Source organism: Lissotriton vulgaris, chromosome 11 (genome assembly GCF_964263255.1).
Source record: "Lissotriton vulgaris chromosome 11, aLisVul1.2, whole genome shotgun sequence".
In the NCBI taxonomy this organism is placed as follows: domain Eukaryota; kingdom Metazoa; phylum Chordata; class Amphibia; order Caudata; family Salamandridae; genus Lissotriton; species Lissotriton vulgaris.
This window is the reverse complement of record NC_141699.1, coordinates 786,448,168-786,468,984: the sequence shown is the minus strand read 5'-3', so window position 1 is coordinate 786,468,984 and position 20,817 is coordinate 786,448,168. Positions and strand designations below refer to the sequence as shown.

Here is a 20,817-nt window from a genome sequence, read left to right as displayed (position 1 = left end):
GCTGCCTTGTATTTCTTGTCAATGCGAGGATTGATGACTCTTGCCCGGGTGGGCTTCTTGAAAACCTCTGGTGCATGTTTTTGCACGCCTTTGTGCATTGGCAATGTCTTGACAGTTTTTTCAGCCACTGAGAAAGTGTCAAAAAGAAAATCGACATCCACTGGGTCTGCATGGAGGTCGACGTCATGATTGGCTGCAGCCCTTTCAATGAGAACGTTGAAGGCTGCGGAGTCCTCCGTTGGGGAAGTTTTTGCAGCAAAAAGCTGTGGCTCATGTCCCGAATGAGGGTCCTCAGGATCGCCCCCGGCAGACCATGGCTCATTGACATCTTCTGGGTCTGAGTAAACTGGATAAGCATACTCATCCTCTTCGTCTCCATCACCCTCTCCAGCGATAGAATGAGTGGGTGAGAGCTCCCGACCTTGTGGAGATGCAGGCTCCACAGGGGCAGATGCACCCGCAGAGTCCAACTTCTTTTTAAGGGGAATGTGGAAATGCTCCAACACTGGCTCTGGGGTGATTTTCCGTTTAAGGAGAGAGAGCTTGCCTGTGTTGGCGTCGATGATGACCTCTCGACGCTCCTCCTCTGCTAGTGGTTGGAGCCATGGCTTTGGAACCACCAATGATGCCTTCGGCGTAGAAACCAGCTTCAAGGGCACTCCGACCCCAGGTTTCGCAGTGAAAGCCTTCGGCCCCGTCCTTGGCGGCAGCGTGAAGTGAATCGGCGCCTACGCCTTCGCCGGTTTCTGTGGAGGCTTGGGCGGCACAGTGTCCTTCGGCTCGAGCGCCGCGGCCCCCTCCCGAATACGCTGAAGGGACTCCGTGACCTTCTTGGTGAGTGAGGCGGAGGGACGGACCGGCTCGAGCGAGTCCTCCGAGGCCGGATTCGGGTCGGCAACCAAAGCCGCAGTCTTCGGAGCCGACGCAGTACCCCCTTTGGCCTTGTCGACTGGGAGCGGTGCAGCCAGAGACTTGGGGTCGTCCTGACGCTTCTTTGGGGCCTTCTGATGTTCATCGACCTTTTTGGCGTCGACACGACTCTTCAGAGCGTCGACCAACTTCGGCGCCGACGCAGCTGCGTCGGGCGTCTTAGCCTTTGGCTTCGACACCGGAGTCTTCGGATCGGCCATTTTGGCGTGGCTCTTGAGCTCGACGGCCATCCTGGATTTCTTCGGCGCCGAGGCCTCCGAAGCCTTCGATCCAACCAGTGCGACTTGCACTTTCGGTTTCGATACGGATGGCGTCGACCCCGATGGTTTCACTTTCGGTTTCTGGACCGGGAGTGGAGCCGCACCAATGTCCGTGGCCGGGCCAGGAGGCGGAGCCGTGGGACGAGTTTTGAGGTGTTGGGTAAGGCCCGAAGGCGATTCCTCGACCTGGGCCTTATCATGTTGGGTGGCCCCGGAGTCAGTGTGAGGAAGCTCCTCCTCTGAGCTATCCTCTATGGTGGCAATGGCCCCGTCGTCGTCCCCTACCTCCTCGACGACTTCCTCGAACTCTTCGTCTTCCGCGTCGTAGTCTTCTTCGCCTTCCGACGCCGGGTTAGAGTCCGATACATTTTGGATGGTGTCGTCGTCAACATCCTCTTCAAAGATGTTCGCCGGTGGGGGTGCCGAACTCTGGAGGATGCAGTCTTGCGGCCCGACGTAGCTTGAGAGTTTTCTTCGACCGGAACTTGGAGCAGGCCATACACTTGGCCTCGTCGTGGTCCGGCGACAAGCACTTGTTGCACACAGGGTGCACGTCGATGTGCGGGTACTTTGAGGCACACACTGGGCACCTCTTAAATGGACTTCGTTCCATGATGAAGTAGTCTGGAGCGTCGTGTAGGCCCGTCCGCGCCGACAGCACGCGGAAGGGCAGCAGTTGATCGGAGCCGATGAATAAACCAACCCGACCGATAGACAATACCGACGCGAGTCCTAAAGACCTTTTGGTCTCAAGTAAAGAAAGTTAAACAACTATCGATTCCGACAGAGGGAACCGAAACACATCCGAACCCAATGGCGGAAAAAAACTATCTGGGGATGGAGTCGATGCCCATGCGCACTGTAGTCCAGGGGAGGAGCCACCTATCTCGTGATACTTCGAAGACTCTTCCAGGACAACAATGTGCAATCATCCGGACCCAACACTAGGCGGCGATCTATGCACAGATATGAATTCAGCAGCCCACATGCCTCGAACATAAGACTTCCATTCTGCCCAATTCATCCATGGAGTACTACCACCTGGCACAAATGGTTGCGGAGGAGCCAAAGAGAAGCATGTGCACTCATGTTAAAAAGAGAGGACTAGCTCGCTGTACCAACATTTATTACAGAGTCCTTTCTTCACCTCACAGGCACACTGATGACTAGTTCACTGAGAAATACATTTCTACAAGTGCCTAGTCGTCCCCTTAGTGCAAGATGGTAACTTGAGATATATCTTGAACATAAAATATAATATTACCCCAGATTCGTGGGTGCAGGAAACAAAACAATTGCAAATTAAATCCAGTCACGCCGTAGATAGCATGCTCATTTGCATCACTCACATGTGCCAAACAGGCGCTCTGAAATATGCGTGATGCAACTCCAAACATGTATGACTGCATCTTCTTTGACATATGTGCACAAATGGGGTCTTAAATTTGAACACCAGCCAACAAGTACACTCATCTTTCGTACAATTCCTCCCTGCAACTGTCACTGGTGCAGACACAGAACTCCAATATAGAATGGGAGACAGGGTAATTTAGCAACGCTGTGATAGCAATATTCTTAAAGTTACAACACAATACAAGTCTTTAAATGGGAAGATAAAGTGTAAGTACTTAAGGAAGTGAATTAAATGCGTAAACTAAATGTGATTTTCATAATGTGCTATCCAAGCGGTATTTTGGTGCCTCTCTGATCTTTCTATTATTACATCCACATATACATATATATACATATATATATATATATATACATACATACATATATATATATATATATATATAGGTGTACGAAAATCCGTCAACAGCTGAAACAGCCGCTCCAGCCAAACAATCCAAAAAATGACGAAGGAACAGACCCAGTTCTTGGTGCTTTAATCGAGGTGATTTATTACCAGCAAGCCTGCCGCCGCCATTACGCGTTTCGCCTTACACAGCTTGATCACATGGCTACATACATGGCTACATACATATATACATATATATATATACATATATATATATATATATATACATATACATATATATACATATATATATATGCATACATACATATATATATATATACACATATATATATGCATACATACATACATATATACATACATACATATATATATACATACATACATATATATATATCTGTAGGTACTGGATCCCACCAATTAGAAGGAAGCAGAGACGGCACACCAGGAAACCTTGCACAAACCCTTTATTGCGCACTCGTTAACCCAAGACGACGCGTTTCGGCGTAAGCCTTTATCAAGTAACCACCATTTTGTTTTTTGCCATACTTATAGTCCCACAACTATTTCAGTACACAATAGACATAAAGAAAATACTTAATGGTAAACATTCTCAATGAAAAAAGATACATTCGACAAATTATATTTCATTATGTCAACATTTCAGCATTCATTGTATGCAATTTGTTGGGTGTGTCTAGTGTGGAAAGTAGGCATTATTCATGCATCCATATCTGGGAGCTCCCATGAATTATCCCGGGACTACTGTCCCAACCCGCGGTATCAAACTACATTTCCCATGATACCCAGCGGCGACTCGCCGGTCGACACTAGCACCACGTCACGAGGGTTAATTTCCCTGACGTTCATGTATGCGAGTCCACAATTGCACAATATACATATTTGCAATTGTTTCCGGAAAGGGTAGTCTGCCAACATTTATCACGACCACGCACAATCTTGCCAGCGGAGTAGTCGGACGTTGCCTACTTTCCACACTAGACACACCCAACAAATTGCATACAATGAATGCTGAAATGTTGACATAATGAAATATAATTTGTCGAATGTATCTTTTTTCATTGAGAATGTTTACCATTAAGTATTTTCTTTATGTCTATTGTGTACTGAAATAGTTGTGGGTCTATAAGTATGGCAAAAAACAAAATGGTGGTTACTTGATAAAGGCTTACGCCGAAACGCGTCGTCTTGGGTTAACGAGTGCACAATAAAGGGTTTGTGCAAGGTTTCCTGGTGTACCGTCTCTGCTTCCTTCTAATTGGTGGGATCCAGTACCTACAGATAACAAGGTAGCGGCTGCTGCTACCGATGGCATCAGCGTTGTCAGGTTGAGGGTCGTTCAAGCAGCAGTGTGGACGTGACATATATATATATATATATACATACATACATACATACATATATATATACATACATATATATATACATACATATATATATACATACATATACATATACATATATATATACATATATATACATACACATATATATACATACATATATATACATACATATATATATATACATACATATACATACATACATACATACATACATACATACATATATACATATATATATATATATATATATATATATATATATATATCACAACAACTGCTATACACCTAAAACCAGCCAGGACTATTGGCTTTGTCAATGGCTGTTTGCTGTTTAAGATAAAGAAGTAACATAATTGATTTTGATTTAAATATTTATTATTGAAAATGTTTTAATTCTGAAATTATGAGACTGTGAATCAAACATTACTGAGTTTGTAGAAGGGGTATGGATGCTCAAAGTGTCCTAATCACTACCGTTATGCTCACTCAATGTTGGAGATGTACGTCCTTTTCTCTCCACATCTCCTTCACCTGCAAATCTTTCACCTCATTCTTTTGCTCTTCTGCACCCTCTTTTTACTCTTTCCTGAATGTACTTTCTCACAACTCCTTAACTTCACCTTACTCAAACACACAATGCACACCTGTAAGCACTGCATTTTCTTTTACTTTCGCCTTGTCAATATATAGTAAAATGTGTACCTCCTGTACACTAATTTGCACCGAATCATAACTGAAACTGGAATACATGACCACTGCTTTGTGCGCTCTGCTGAGAGGTCATGGATTGGATAACCATGTGACCATGTATTTCTGAACACCTTTCTGACCCACTGACAGGCACTGTGAGAAACTCACCCTGCATTCAGCCTCCATTCCAGAGCTCTCAATCATGGGCCAGAATAAACAGTTGGAGAATACTTAGTTCAAACGACTGAACAATACAAGAGTAATATGCTACATGAAAGAATACAGAAACCCAACATCCTGGAAATAGCAAACACTCCTAGGGAATACAAGATTAGGGAAAACATGTAAACTATATATATGTACCCCTGCAATACATGATAAGTATACCGCAAGTCATCTTGGAGTACCATGACTGAGTACAAAAAAGAAGCCTGTTGCTATAAATATCTCCTTTCTGCTTGTCACTAGACAGCTAGAAAAAGAGACATTTTATTCCTTAAACAGCTGCATTAATTATGCTCACTGGTTCAGCCTGCCATTCTCCTCAGCTGCTGGCTGTTGGCTGCAGGCATTGTAAAGTCAGATCTCAACTGTAATAAGTTATTACAGTTGTAATAAGTTATTAAAGTTGAGTTTGGATGGAATTTCTTTATAATAGGCAACTGGGTGCATCACAAATCATATAAAGTAAAAGAAATTAGCGACAGGTTTTTATACAGGGATTGCAAAATCCCATGTATTATAAAAAGGAATTAAATCACTGACATAGATTATTATTCAAAAATAAATTAGTATTTTAAGGACATGAATATAGAGCCCAACAGGGACCTGTTACAATCTACATTTTTAATTACTATGGGGCCTGAGACCCAGAAGAACATGGCCCACTTAAAGTCCTGACGTTAGGTAAAGTTCATTGTGAACTTTGATTGGGGAGGGGCAGGTAATGAATAAGAAGCGAACAATTTCAACGGCATGTTCGACACAGTATGTTCTTAATTAGCAGCATAGGTAGTCATAATACAGTATAACTCTGCTAGTACATATTAACAGGGTAATATAGATCAAAACAGTTACTCTTTGCTTGCTGTGGCATAGACCAAAGTTCAAGGTCTAGCATTATGTAAAAAGTATATTATAAGTAGAGTTACTATTGCAGGACTTAAAGGCATGGTGTGACATTCCAGCCACTACTCTAACAGCCCCGTTACCCATGCAACAGTCTCCAAATTTTTTCTTAAAATTTCTGGAATGTTCGCTTCTTACTCATTCATCTTTAGCTGATGTGTAATATTTGTCATGCTAAAATTCTCTCCCAATCTGGTTATTTAATTTAGTTTTATTCTTAACAAAAAGACCAACTCGTCACCACACTACCACTTGCTCACCCGAGTAACGCATCTATCCACACAACATAGTCTATGCCCCTCGGTTAGTCTTCCTTCTATATCTATCCACTTACCCAAGATGGCGCCCCTCGGCTGCTTAACTACACTGCGAATTCTGACCCACTCAGTTCCTGCCATTCTGCAAAGAACCTCGGATGCATCGCCGTCAGCGGATTGAAACGGTAAGCACTGTACCCGTCACCGAGTTAGCACTACCACAACCAACCCCGTCACGTTCCCTAATTTCCCCCTCTTTTTATTACCCCACAGCGGACTTGGAATCTTGCCGGTTGCGACAACCCGGGACCAACTGAAAAATCCCCTGTATTACTCAGGCTATTCTTCCCTCATATTCAGTCCATAAGGTAATCCATTTTGATCTTGCAACTTGACGATGACACCTCACGTCTATAGTCCATGGGCTTAACTCCCGCTTGCCTTTTTTCAGCTCCGCCCCATCACCGGTCATCCATACCTCCAACTGCTCGAAATTGAGGTTTTTCACATCTGCCCTCTAGGGAAAGTTCTGCTCAGCACGCGTGACGGCTGGTTCATCACTCAGCCCACTACAACACCCGTATTTGCACTTAAATCACCGCCGGCTCCATTAAAAGCCAAGCACCCGTGCTTACTACTTCTCACGTAGCATAGCTCACTCGGTTTTCATAATACTCCATCGACCTTACTCTCTCCCTTGTAACACCTTAGATATCACGCTCGTGGAATTTTTAGGCGTACGCGTCGATCCATCACCACAATTTTCACTATCACACGCCGACCATGGTCTTATTTTAAATTGAGGCACTTTTCGCCTGCTCGCGCAAACTTTCAATCTTTTAACCCACACTTGCACTTCGGTTGTTGTTTGCTTCCACACCACTACCGCATGATACCAATTGAACAGTTCATGTTCGCCTATGTTTCTCCAGCTTTAGTGCGGAAAGTGTTCACAAATGCAAACCTAACCACTGTTCGAAATGTTAGTCACAACTAAATGGTTTCCATGTTCTCAACATGTTGGTAAATGTTTTTCAAAAGCTGTATCTGACTGGCTCTCCTGTTTTCTTTCTTCCCTGCTTTTTATCCCAAACAGGCATTTTTTTGTTCTAAATACCAGGCAAATCTATTGTTTGAGTCCTGATGATGATCCCTAACAAATATGAGCTTGGGATCGAAACGCTGTCGAAATATTGATTAGTGCCATTCATTTCTATTGTACACATGATTCGTGTGGTCACTATGTGAGTTAGCTTGCTTCACTGTATGACCAAATCAAGCTCCCATTGCTCAAACTCTTGCCTGTGTCCTTTTGTTTTGCATGCGTAAATGTTTACCCTGCCTTTTGTTTTCTTTCGGGTGCAGGATTGTGTCCCGTTATATTGTTCTTGTCTCTAATGTAACAAAATTACTTTTATTCTAAAAATTAAAATTCTTTGTCCGGCTGGGCATCGAAATACTATAGTACCCATTAAGGTCTATATTGCGTTTCTTTGTGTTTATAAATGTTATGCTAAGGACTGTTGTTCCAAAAAATAATCTATTCCCGGGGTCCTTAGTTACTCTTCGGGTTCCCTTGTTGGTTTAAAATAGCCGTGCAATTCAGAGCACCGACCTAAAAGGCAGATACGAGCTCGGCTGGTCACTTGTACAGACTCAACCGTGGGGAGGAGCGCCCCTAGTGTGTGATCAGCAAAATGTCAGAGCAAAGAAGGGCTCTGCAAGTACAAAGCAAAACCACAGTACATCAAAGACCCAGAACCTCACCCCCCCCTACCCCCCCCCCCCCCCAAAGTCGGAAGCAGCGATATCATGATGACAGACAGGACAAAATGTACATTCTGCACCAACACTTTCACCTTATCCGTATTTGAGCTAAAGATATACAGATAGCCTGGGCAAATACTCTATCCCAGACATCAAAACAGTTGAGGTTGATAACTTTTATTGGACACGTTTATTCACCATGGCTTTCATTTAATTTTTGATGTTGTTTTGTTAAAAATGTGTATTTTAGGCGCTCTCTAGCGCTAGTGGTCGCAGGCGGGTGTCAGAGCCATTTTAGAACGAGTGGCTAAAAATACAAGTTTAAGGAGATACATCGCAGGGGTATCGTACGTTCATACAACATTGCAGGAACTCCTAGATTCCATGACTCCCTGTTGTGTGGCACCTTCAGCCTGTCCCTTCAAATTCACTTTTTAAAAATTTTAAACTAACCATAATGCTTTGAATGGCAAAAGCAGAACTAAACCTAAAACTATTAGTTCAGGACTGAACAAAGGGTGTAGTACGTCGTTTACTTGACACCTTGCAGTTCAAGACAAAAGTATTAGTTGGCGGTAAATGAATAGCTACCAAAGGTGGCACATTGCTGTCAGTGGACACAATTTCATGCCGGACGTCTTAAGCGTCATAGCTTTTTAGCCAACAGCACATTATGCCTTGGATTTGTGAGCCAATGCTTACCATGTGAAAAGCGAAACTACGTATTCCACAAAGGCATTGGTGGTATCTAAGGGGCACAACATGTCCATACTTTTTATTTAATTTTAGAAAAGAGTTACCCTAGTTTTGTCTGTGAAAAGACAACTGTCCCGTGATAGTTAATTCTGACCGTTGAAATGCTTCAGCTAAAATGTAATGCAGGGAGTCTCGTGTTCTATGACACTGAGAGCGGGCCAGGCAGGCAGCTAAAGAAGCCTTCTTGCCAGGGTGCCTGCTTCCCTGAAAGAAATGTTAATGTACACAACTTGCCAACATGCAAATGTAAAGGGTGCTTGGAAACCGTTATTGATGGAATCACTGGAAGCTTCCCGATTACACATATTCATTCTTAATAAGAGATACTGTAAGGGAGCTACCAGCTAATCTGTGAAGTTTGTGCTTTTAAAAGACAGTTATAAAACAATTGCACTACATACAGTCTCTGTACTACTAAAATCTATTTTGGAAGCACATTTTTTGCGCATTTTGAAGCAGCCTACCTTATACTTTATGTAATGTAGTTTAAAATAGAGACTTGTATACTTTGATGACGATGCCATCAGTAAGCATGAAATGTCAGTTTGTCATGATATATATGGCCATACTTACTAATGCATGTGAGGCATATTTCAGTTAAAACAAATAAGAGGTTGGTTTTTGCATAGCGTGCACCATAAACAAACTTACTTCATGACCCTTTCAAATTAGTTGGCCAAGGAAAAGGAGAGAATGAAGTAAATTGATATGCCTGAAATTTCTCTGTCCTGTTATTAGTGGGTGCAGGAGATGCCAGGGAGGCAGAACTCCGATTACAGCTATTCAACCGGACAAACTGAGTGTTCAATACATGATCTTCATTTGAATTCCAGTTTCCACTCAGCGGTTCTGCATTCAGTGGTTTTTATCTTTTAACAACTACATTATGGAAGAATAGTCTGGGGTGCTAGGTCCAGCTCCATTTAAGGTCACTAGTTCCATGGGCCAATGGCAGGACCAGTGTAGATATTCAACTGGAGCCAGCTTCCAGTCTTGCCTAGTCCGTTCATTCCTAGCTTCTAGTTTGAAGGAACGAATGGAAGGAAGAGAACGCTACAGGGATCCTACAGCACTGGGGGCAGGGGCCTCGCAGTGCTATGGAGACAGAACTGACAGGCACAGCAGGTAGAAAGCTGACTCTACTAACTCCTATTTCAGAGACATGATAGTAGAGGAATCTCACATTTCTTGAGTCCTATGGGGTACACCAGAGAGAGGACACCGCTACAGTATTAGCACTCATTGGGCACTGCTCGGGAAAGGTCATATTACTAGAAAGTGTCCTCTACATCAGGCATTCTATACCACAAGCAATGCCTGCCGCTCATTCAGAACTGGATATTCAGCACCGATCTGAAGCTCAAGCTTGCCAAGAAAAACAAGCAATAACTAGTACAAACCTTAACAGCCTCAACCTTAAGGACCACACTACCATGGAAACAAGGACAGCCTGGTACCATCAGACTGGAGGAAATAATTAACGGAAAAATAAAAAACTAGATGGCAGACGCAGACATTCTCTATCAATGCACCCAGGATCTGAAACAACATCCGTGTATCTGTCAAGGCCTCACAAACCCTGCACAGGAACGAGCTATGGACACACCTCTTTGTAAAGCACTGCATCAGAATGAAGTAACAGTTCACTTCTCCGAGAACCAGGTGTCCCTACAATCAGTTGTTGGCACTGCATGGGGCTCCGCAGTGGATAGGATAGGTTTACAATTATGATTATAATACCTTCATCAGCTCCATCCCAATTATGTTCATGGAAAAAAATGGAAATACTCTAGAGGCCTTGCTCACATCCCCCTACCAGCCCCCAAAAATGTAACAATGGGAAACCATGGCCAATGGCCAATAGGACAAGGGAGCCGCGGGTCGAAAAAGTTTGGGAACCACTGTAGTAGGCCTTTAACAGAGGGTTGTTATCAGATGTGGTACAAGCTGGAGACAGATATTTTGTTACATGAAATGTCACAGATTAAAGTAGTAGGAAAGGGCTTCAGAGTTTGTCACACACTCTGATACTCCGCATGAGTTTTTACTATGATGATTTTTGATAGACCCTACTGAGAGGGATAATATATTGTTTTTCAAATTGCATTTTTCTACACATTTGAAATTTCAGAACTGTGTGTATGATAGTTGCCAGTTTATGTGCACTTGAATAGGCCTGTGTTGGTTATGGATCAAGACTATGGTAAAGGCAATGTGTCTTATTCGGTCATGGGAGAAAGTTAGGTCAGATTCCATAGGTTTGAATGGCTTATTTTGAAATATTAGCATAAAGCCAGAGGGCCTAATTTACTTATTGCGAAAAACATGTATTACAGGCAATAGGTGTTTAAATATGAATTCTGATCACACAGTGCTAAAGCCAGTAGGCAGCTATTTTGTTACCCTGAATCTCACATATGACCCCATTAGGCAGGGATTTTGGTGTTGGTGACTCACCGAAACAAACAAAGGGTTTATATGACATGGACTACAATAAACCTCATTAGATTCTCCTAGGAGGCGTTTTGTATTTTTTTACAACTGTAACTGTGTAACATTTTTATGGTATACCGGACGGATGCCTCGTAGGAAACCATATGCTTAACACAGTAAGCCTGAGTTGGTTATGGTTACAAGCCAATGATAAAGGTTATAGTCCTGGTTGTTTGTTATGAAAATTTTAGGATAAATAAAGGCAGTAGACCTGGTGTATTTATTGCGACAAGCATATGATTAATTCAATAGGCATATACGTGTGGATAGTTACTACTCTGTATTACAGTCTGCAGATACAAATGTTGTTATGAGCTATCCCAAGATTATAGTAGTAGGCAAGGGTGTTAATGTTGGCTAGTCACTCTGACAATCCATGGGGATAGAAGATTTGCACAGTGAGAGCACTTGTCAGAACTTCTTAGGAGGTATAGTATTTTGCTATGCCGACTGTAATTTTGTATACTTTGTAATTTTATGATTGTGTGCCTGATGGCTGGGCTGCATTGTGGGAAAGATTAAGTTCAATACACAAGGCCTAGGTTGACTATGGTGACAAACCAAAAATGACCATAATAGGCCTGATTGGTGCGCAAGAAACGTTATGCCAGATGTCATAAATGTAGTGTGTTTGTTATTTAAATTTATGACAAATGCATTAAGACTGCCTTATTTATTGTGAAAACCATTTGCTAAAGCTAGTTTCAGTGGCAACAAAGTCAAACTACCGACTCTGCTGGCCTTCACTACCTATAGGGAAACTTGAGGCAGGGTGTTAAGTTGATCAAAGGAGCCTTGTAAAGTACAATAAGTATTTATTTTTATAACTGAACACCACCAACAGGTACACTCCTCCTTCGTCCAATTCCTCCCAGCAACTGTCAAAGGCGCAGACCGAGAACTCCAATATCGAATGGGAGTTCACGCCTTGACAGCACTGCCCTGACACTACTACTCTTAACGTTACAACACAACCCTTTCCGTTAAACAGGTAGGGCAAGAACATGCAAAAGATATTGTTACGTAAAATGTTATGCCAGTGATAACTTGAAAAACACAATGGAACTCTAATAATTATAGGAAAAAACGCTCTTGCACACACTTACTGGAGTGTCGTACTGAATTACATTACAACCTACTTGCATCACTTTTCAAACTCTCCTCTGTCCTATTCATCTTCTAATCTACCTAGTCTCACTTTACCAATTTCCCTTCACTGTTTAAGTTCCACATGGAAAACCAGCTAATATATGTACAATATTTGCGGATATATGTACAATATTTATAGAGACACTAGACCTACCAAAACAATTTAGATCTGTCAAGGAAATACTTTGCTGGTAAAACTACATATCATCACAGCATTTCATCTTTTTGCTTTATATTTTATCAATCTATTTCATCAATGTAAATGGCAATACCTTACAAGCACCAGCAATTTTCCATCAACGCAGATCAGCATTACTATTCACTAAAAGATCCTGCAGGGCCAGCTTTGTATCTTACCTAATGTGTCCCGTAGGTTCTTTACAATTGAGGCTTTGCGGGCGCTGTTCTTGCGCTCAACGTAGTTTGAAGGCACAAAACCAGTCTTATGCATGGAGTTTCTCACCCTCCACCAAGACTTGGAGTCATCAAGTAGCCAGAGTCGTTCATTTTTCTTGATGTCGAGCTCCTGGTCCTGTTGTGCCACATAGTCAAACTTGGCCACCACCATCACCTCTTCAGACGTCATCTTCGAGCGCCTGGGGCACTGTGAATATAAGCATTATAATCTCAGTTGGGGAGCACAAGCAAAGCAAGACCAGAACAGCAGAAGGCTCGGTAAAAAGAACTTAAAAGAAATAATAATGCAGCTAACATCAATCACAAAAACAACTTTCAAGCAGCTAGTTCTAAAGGAGAAGCTATACTTAACTATCAAATTCCTGGATGTAATCGATTTTTCCAGCATCATTTACTACAATTCTACACATTTATTCATATACTCCAATCTACCTATATTACACAGTTTTATTCATCTAAATGGAAAAATACAAGATGTTATTACATGCAGATGTAATCATTGAAAACATATCAAGCAAGTATGTTAGGATGCTGCCCGGAGAAAATGATACTGAATACATTTGTGAAGGCGTCAGTTGAAGGTAAATGTCTGATCATACATCCAACTAAAATATTTTTGGCTTGCCATACACAGATTGGAAAGTCAGAGAGTTGATGCATTTCAACCCCCAAGAATCTGGACTTTCGTCAGACCTCAATTATTCTGGCTGAAATGTACCTTAGTCACTAGTGAAGAAGTAGAACAGCATTACTCATACACTACTCACAAAATGTATAGCATGTCCACGAAATTTGGAGGTGATATGAACTGAAATGTTTAAAGGCATGATGCAGAATTTATCGTTTGCTCAGGCTGGAATACTGGATTAGTCTGCAGTCGACATCTTAGTACCAGAAAAGGGGTTCAACACATTCTTTTAGACTCATGAAATGCAGAAAGCGAAATCCTGGGAAACACTTGCTTTGGAAATGCCATAAGCCCAGTGAAAAAAACAAATTGGTAAATATCATGTGTGGTTCACAGCAAAAGGTACTCCCATCATAAAAATGAAAAGACTGTAGAATACGTTCTAGATTTCCACGAATTATACCAAACCGACTGCACACTGAAACAGTAATTGTAATAAGAAAACAAACTTGAGTTTGGTTTTTTATCAACTCAAGTATAAAGCTAGGTGGACCAGCACCTCACTCCTTCCCTGCAGCACACACCCTACTATTTTGCCATTCCAAAAAAAGATGTGCAAGCACATCTCAACGCTTTACTGGCAGCAACCTATCCTATAGCTCTAGTTTGAGGTTCACACATTCATTAATGCAATGCAGAAAAGTCATACAGTCAATTCCTCATTAAGTCTGAAATTATTGTTTATGCTTCATTAAAACCATACAAAATAAAAATACTTTAGGCTATCATAACACAGCTCTGTAACAATTTATCATTTTTATTAGCCTGGTGAGCTATATTCAGCTGTTTTGATCTCACAGATATACTTCATACTATGACCAACAATTTTAGGTAAGATTCCCTTAAAACAATATAAAATTGCTTCAGTAACATGTTATGGAGGAAATGAAATATGAAAACACAGTGCAACAGCAGACAGCGTCACACGGCTACACATGGCAAAAGAGCAGCGAAGATCTTAAAACATGTGCTGAAGAGAAAGAGGGGAAGAGTTTACTTGAGAACAGAGTGCATGACCTGTAAGGTCGTAGTTAAAGGAAATCCTTGTGTTGGGCAAGCTTGAAGGAATTTGGGGCCTTAGAAACAGGCCCACCGGCATGTATTCTGAGATTTCAATAGATTGAAGCAGGTTTAAACAATAGGAGCAGGAGACTGAGCAGGAGACTGAATCAGACAAGAACACATGGAATCTAATAAGGGGTCTTAGGAGCACAATGATAAAGCACAAACACAGCTACACATACATTCAACCCAAATACACATGAATTCAAAAGTAGAATACTTACTTTGTTAAGCATTGTTAGAACTGTAATAAATGATGTCTAGAGAATTAGGTTAACGTTTTGAGTCACAGGTGGATTCATGTTTTTCCACAATCAATATCAAGTCAAGTCAAGTCAAAATTTATATAGCGCACTACAAACCCAGAGGGTCTCAAGGCGCTTGAGGAAGGGGGGGGAGGTTTAATATGTAACTGCCTAGTAAATAATTGTTTCAAATTTTGTTACAAGCATTGTCTGACTGTATACAAATAGCTGCCTGTGAAGCAGCAAATTGAGACAAGCTGTTAACCTGTGTGGAGACGGTTGCTATCCCTGCCGAGGCAGCAGTAAACAGCTGTTTTTACATTGCCAAGAGGAGTGTGTCTTTTTCTTTATTTTTAAGCTACCCTGCAACGAACAGATCTTCTGTCTCCTGAACGGAAAATACGTTTCAAATATTTTCTGCTTAAATAGGTCTGACGCTGCTAAGAAAGTGTTTTTTGTAGGTCTTTTTTTAAAGTTATGCAATATTTTAAAACAATTGGCAAACGTAAAAATATTTAAAAAACAAAGGAGTGGCCAAACGTCCAAAGGTAACAAGCTCTGGTCATGAAGTTCATTTCTTTTTAGGTGGCTATGAAGAATACATGTTTAAGCAAAATGCTGTATCTTACAATGCTATACAACCGATTGATGAAGTGGGCTAAACCACTGCACATTGCTGTTTGCTATGGTAGGCAGAAGCAAAACATGAATGTTACCAGAAGAGACCAATGAAGGAAGCAGGTTTCCCGAAATGTGAATGATACCTGAACAGATCAATGGAGGATGAGAGCTTACTATCAGCCCTTGTACTTAATTATATATATATGTATGTTTTTAAGGCTGGATTGTTTTTGGGAAAACATAAGGCGGGAAAATGCATGGACAGTATTTTGAAAAGGTTCGCATGATTTCATTTAAAACGAAAGGGGGCACAACTTAATCAGTAGTGGCTTGCCCAAAGTGAAGTATCCCACTATCCCAACCACTTCTGAAGGATCTCCATTGCTAGTAATGTGTCAAGGAAGTTGCCACCCAAGGCACTAATAAGGCTCTGGCATCTTGTGAAATTGCAAATGTATGGATTTAAGACTATGTAACTCCATAAAACACTATGTTCAATTTAATTTAATTTTAGTAGTGCAAGTACTTATTCACTACACCATGAGCTCCATGCACGTTCAGAAGTGCAGGAGGCCAGATTTAGAGGATCATCACAGACTATGTAAATGAGGGCCAGGTACATTTAAAGTATACAATTGCATCACATGTGGATACCCTGAAAAAGTGTCCATTATCTACACCTCCCAGACCTTTGCGTATTACCCCGCAAGCATTTTACTGCTTAACAGACACTATATTCCTACAGCTGAAAAAACATAACAGTGTCAAGGTACTCTAATTTGTAACTTGCCTGTAACTGTGGAAGAATTGAACCAATTGGCCAAAAGCATACAACATCACAATACATCACAGTACAAGCCAAATCTGACGAGGATGTCAATTTCCTGAGGAGTTAAAATACAAATGTCTCTTTAATGATCGGTCCCACAGAACACTGATCGACCACCACCAAAACAAGAGTGCCTCCAACATCGACATTGAACTTGTTTTAATTAGTAAAAGTATCTGTCATTTCACATTTCAATAAAGGAACCCAACTGCATTCCAAATATCAAAATCCACAAAAAATTATAAAGGACTAGGAACATCTCATTCATGTTCACAGAACACCACTCAGACCATAACTGGCACACATGGAGGATACATAATTGTGTCTCAGAATATTCTTCCGACACAGTCAAATGGATCACCACAAGAATGTTATTTCAAGACCTATCACTCTCAACTTGTAGAGCCTATCTTGTGTTACCAGTTTTATGGCAAAGTGATGGTTGATATAACACAGTGCACTCTTAGTATAGATATCCCTCATTTCCTCACATTTTGCTATGTTGAAGTGTCCCACAGAATAAGTACAAGTTATAGGGGCAGTACACTGTGCCAAACGCCACATACAACCAGTCGATGTCAACGGTAATGTGAGCTGGAGAGGTAACTGAGTGTGTGTTAGGGGGAGAGGACTAGCAGGGTTAGCCAGAGGAGGGTGAGATCATTATACCAGTACCAGGTCCTAGCTGTAATGCAAAAACAAACAAAAAACAGCAGGTAAAGGCACACGACCAGGAAGATACAAAGAAGCCCAAAACGGTGACCAACCTTTCTCCAGCTCATTATGGACACTGTCTCCAGCCCTGAACTTTCCCCTACAAACCACTATTTTCAGATGAGTTAGTCTAATTAGTTCAATGGAAGCATAGCAAGACTACACTACAACAGCTGAATGAACTGGGATATTACACAAATGTCCACGACTGGAGCATGCCCGTAATGACCTCAAGGGAAATTGTCACACTAACACTAAACCCATTTTGAGCAAAAGTAGTTGGTTCCCTCAAATACCCTGAAGTCGCAAGGGCACAGCAGCTGGTTTATTCAAACCTCACATCCAGTCACAAAGCTTCAAACTGGAAGAATGGAGCAAGTTTACACTGTATGCAACAGCCAACCCCAGATGATAAATACATCTACAAAGAAAAAAAATGCAACCTAACCATGCCGTTACAAGAACAGATTAAGCTAGTGGAATGTGATACAGACTAGCTAGTATGAAATAAACATTCTCTTGTCTAAACAGGTTACCACAACACAAGGTGGTTCACTACTGAAACATGCCTTAATGAACCCTGCGGGAAGGAATGCTTCCATACTCCATCACAGCTGAATATTCTTACGTAACCTAGCGAATTACAGATAATTAGCTCTAACTATATGTATGGTAACTGCAAAAGAGCAGGGCGTTTAATGTGACAAACGAGCATGCATACTCATCTGCCGAACATAACATATTGAAAACCCAAGATACTGAAAATATCCAGGTACGACGACAATGGAAAAAGTGTTTTTACTACAGGTATGCAGTCACAAATAATGAGAATAAAAGGAATTGCAACCAGCTAGACAATAATTGGAGCAGTAAGAGAACGACAAAAGATAGGTGGAAAAACTCACACCACTGAATTGCATGGAGCGATCCAAAATATATAATTCAAATTGGCTTCATGATCAAAGATGTGCCTTTGTGGGACACGCAAGCACTATCAAGAGGTTCAATTATGAGACTTCAACTGGTGATAATATAATAGACTGCAAATCGGGTACAATCAGCAATGAAAGGAACAAAATAATAACCATCATCAAAATATACTTGAAGATATTGCTTATTTCATTTGAAACCCCAGTTGAAGATAAAGAACTTTAGTGCAGAGGTGTAGTAAAGATTTGCAGCTTATTTTCCACAAGAATATCTTCGCTTATCCACTGTTCTTGAAGGGCAACCTTCACTTATCTCTCCCGTGGCTACTACGCTCATCTATTCACTTATCTTTCCTCAGTTCTTTTTCTGACCCACTTTGCTCGTTCATGCTTTTCTTCTAATTCACACGCCTCTACTGCCAATTCATACTAATCTTTTTGTTTTCTAGTCTATTTCTTTCACAGACCTTCCTTTTCCAAGTATCACTCATCATCCTGTGCATCATTTCCAATCCCATGTACTTCCTCTCACGAAACCGGTCTCACAGATTCATCCAAATTTCCAATCAGGGTCCTATCTCTTCTTTTTCTTCGACCCTTCCCAACAGCGGCCCCATCAGTTCATTTTCTCACCTGACTTCCCATGTCTCCCATTGTTGCATCCCAGTCACCCATTCCAATAAATATCAACCTCTTCTATTTCCAGCTTAACACATCTTTGTCGTGCTGTTGGCATTTGAATGTCAAGGTGCCCAGGATTCCCAAGCCTATTGAAGGGTAAGGCCTACTTTAATCGTAAACTATTCCAGCAGAATGAGTGAGAAATGATACATAAAATCTGTGCTCCAAATAGGAGAACTTCCCTTTGGTTGGCTCCTCCTAGGTTACATGAGGGTGATGTGGGAGACTTCCATCATATATATTTCAGAGGGACTAATGCTCGTTAACAAGAATTTGCCTTTGCTTTGGTGGTTACTGCATGGACCAATATTTTAATTCCTATATAACAGACCAATTTATTTGCACAACAATAGCTACTCCATGTTAGGGTCCAAGTGCCAGGGGCTAAGGTCTGTCCCCTAGTCTTAACAATCTATGTTACACCTAAAGTTAGAGAAAACTGCTGCAGTGTATTATTGTGTTGTCCTCTACCTGTGTGGAACTTAACTTAAATCCAGTCTCCAGGCAACCAGCTCCACCACAGTCTAAGGACAGGTGTCTCTCAAATAGCATACCCCACCCCTATGGCATCTTCAATTTGTTATTTCACAGTCGGTTTTCTTCCTTGTTTGACATTTTTCCTAATCTTGGACTCTTTAGCTAGCAGGAGATGGTTTATGGGTTTTTGGGATTCTCATGTTGCCATTTTTTTTCTCCCTTTGCTTTTTTTCATATCCTCTTTTTCTCTACTTCTGACCATTATGAATTGGTTGGGACAAATTCAATCATGGAAATGATGGGCGTAATTTAACCGACATGCAAAGCCAGGATTCACGTATTAAAAATGGGCATTATAAATACAATTCTGGAAACAGTACCCAAGTAGCTAACTCCCTAAAAACTTTAGGAGTATTCTGTTTTCAGTTATGGACAGGTTCCTTTAAAAAAGGCACGTGTTCTTCTGCCAGATTTTTCAGAAAAAGGTACAATGCAGCTAAAGCTTGGGAAGAAGATACCACACATTATTAACCTCATACCTAATCTCTTAAACTACATTACCAGTTAAAAGAAATTTATCAAGAGAACAACAGGCTGCTATCAGCAGATTACGAAATGATGAAACAATAATAGTGAAACCCGCTTATAAGAGGGGCACCCTAGTGGTATGGTCGAGAGAAAAGGACATTGCGGAAGCCAACAATCAAATAAAAAAGAGGAATGGTACATGTTACTAAATGAGGATCCCACAATGCACATACAAAAAGAAATACAGAACAAACTAACAGAGGGATTTGACTTACGCATCTTAGGCCCCAAAGAATTTGAATACTTGACTAAAAAGAAACCACGCTCTCCGGTAATTTATTTTTTACCGAAAATCCATAAAAATCTCACGGAGCCACCCGGAAGACCCATTGTCTCCGGGTGTGACTCGATTTTGGAGCCAATCGCAAAATATGTTGATGTCTTCTTGAAACCTTTCATGAACAATGTGACATCATATTTGAAAGACACTACTGACTTTATCAATAAAATAGAAGGTTCACCCTTCAATGCTAGTCAAGATCTAATGGTGTCATTCGATGTCACTTCCCTCTACACCCGAATTCCTCAAGAAGAAGGATTAGAAGCAATGGAATTTTTCCTAGAAACAGACCCAAGCCACAAAGAGTCCCAACAGACTTCATAATAGATCTTGCCAAGATAGCACTCAAAAGAAATTATTTCCAGTTCATGGATGCGTTCTACATGCAGGTGAAGGGGACCGCCATGGGGTGTCCTTATGCCCCGGAGATGGTGGTCCTCTTCATGGCCCTGTATGAGGAGCGCTTCGTGTACCAAAATAATTCTTATTGACAACAAATAACAACATGGTATCGCTACATTGATGATATCTGGTGTCAGTGGAACGGCTCAGAAGAAATACTTATCCGTTTCCATGAATGGTTAAATACCAGGCACCCAGATATAAAATTTAGTATCCCCTACAGTCAAAAATGCCTAACTTTTTTGGAAGTAGAGGTTTTTCCATTAGAACATAAATTGACTACCACCTTATATCGAAAAACAACCGATTAGAACACAATATTCCACTACCG

The 20,817-nt window shown here is 41.3% G+C and overlaps 1 protein-coding gene across 4 annotated transcripts in view; it reads right to left on the bottom strand.

Annotated features, from left to right (window-relative positions):
• NCK1 (NCK adaptor protein 1) overlaps window positions 1–20,817 on the bottom strand; it is a 742,357-nt gene that overhangs the window by 229,238 nt on the left and 492,302 nt on the right. For all 4 annotated transcript variants that reach the window (XM_086943909.1, XM_086943911.1, XM_086943910.1 and 1 more), the window contains one exon: window positions 12,911–13,157. In XM_086943909.1, coding sequence (XP_086800035.1) covers window positions 12,911–13,139 — 229 coding nt within the window. In that variant the 5' untranslated portion in view covers window positions 13,140–13,157. The remainder of the gene's footprint in view (window positions 1–12,910; window positions 13,158–20,817) is intronic.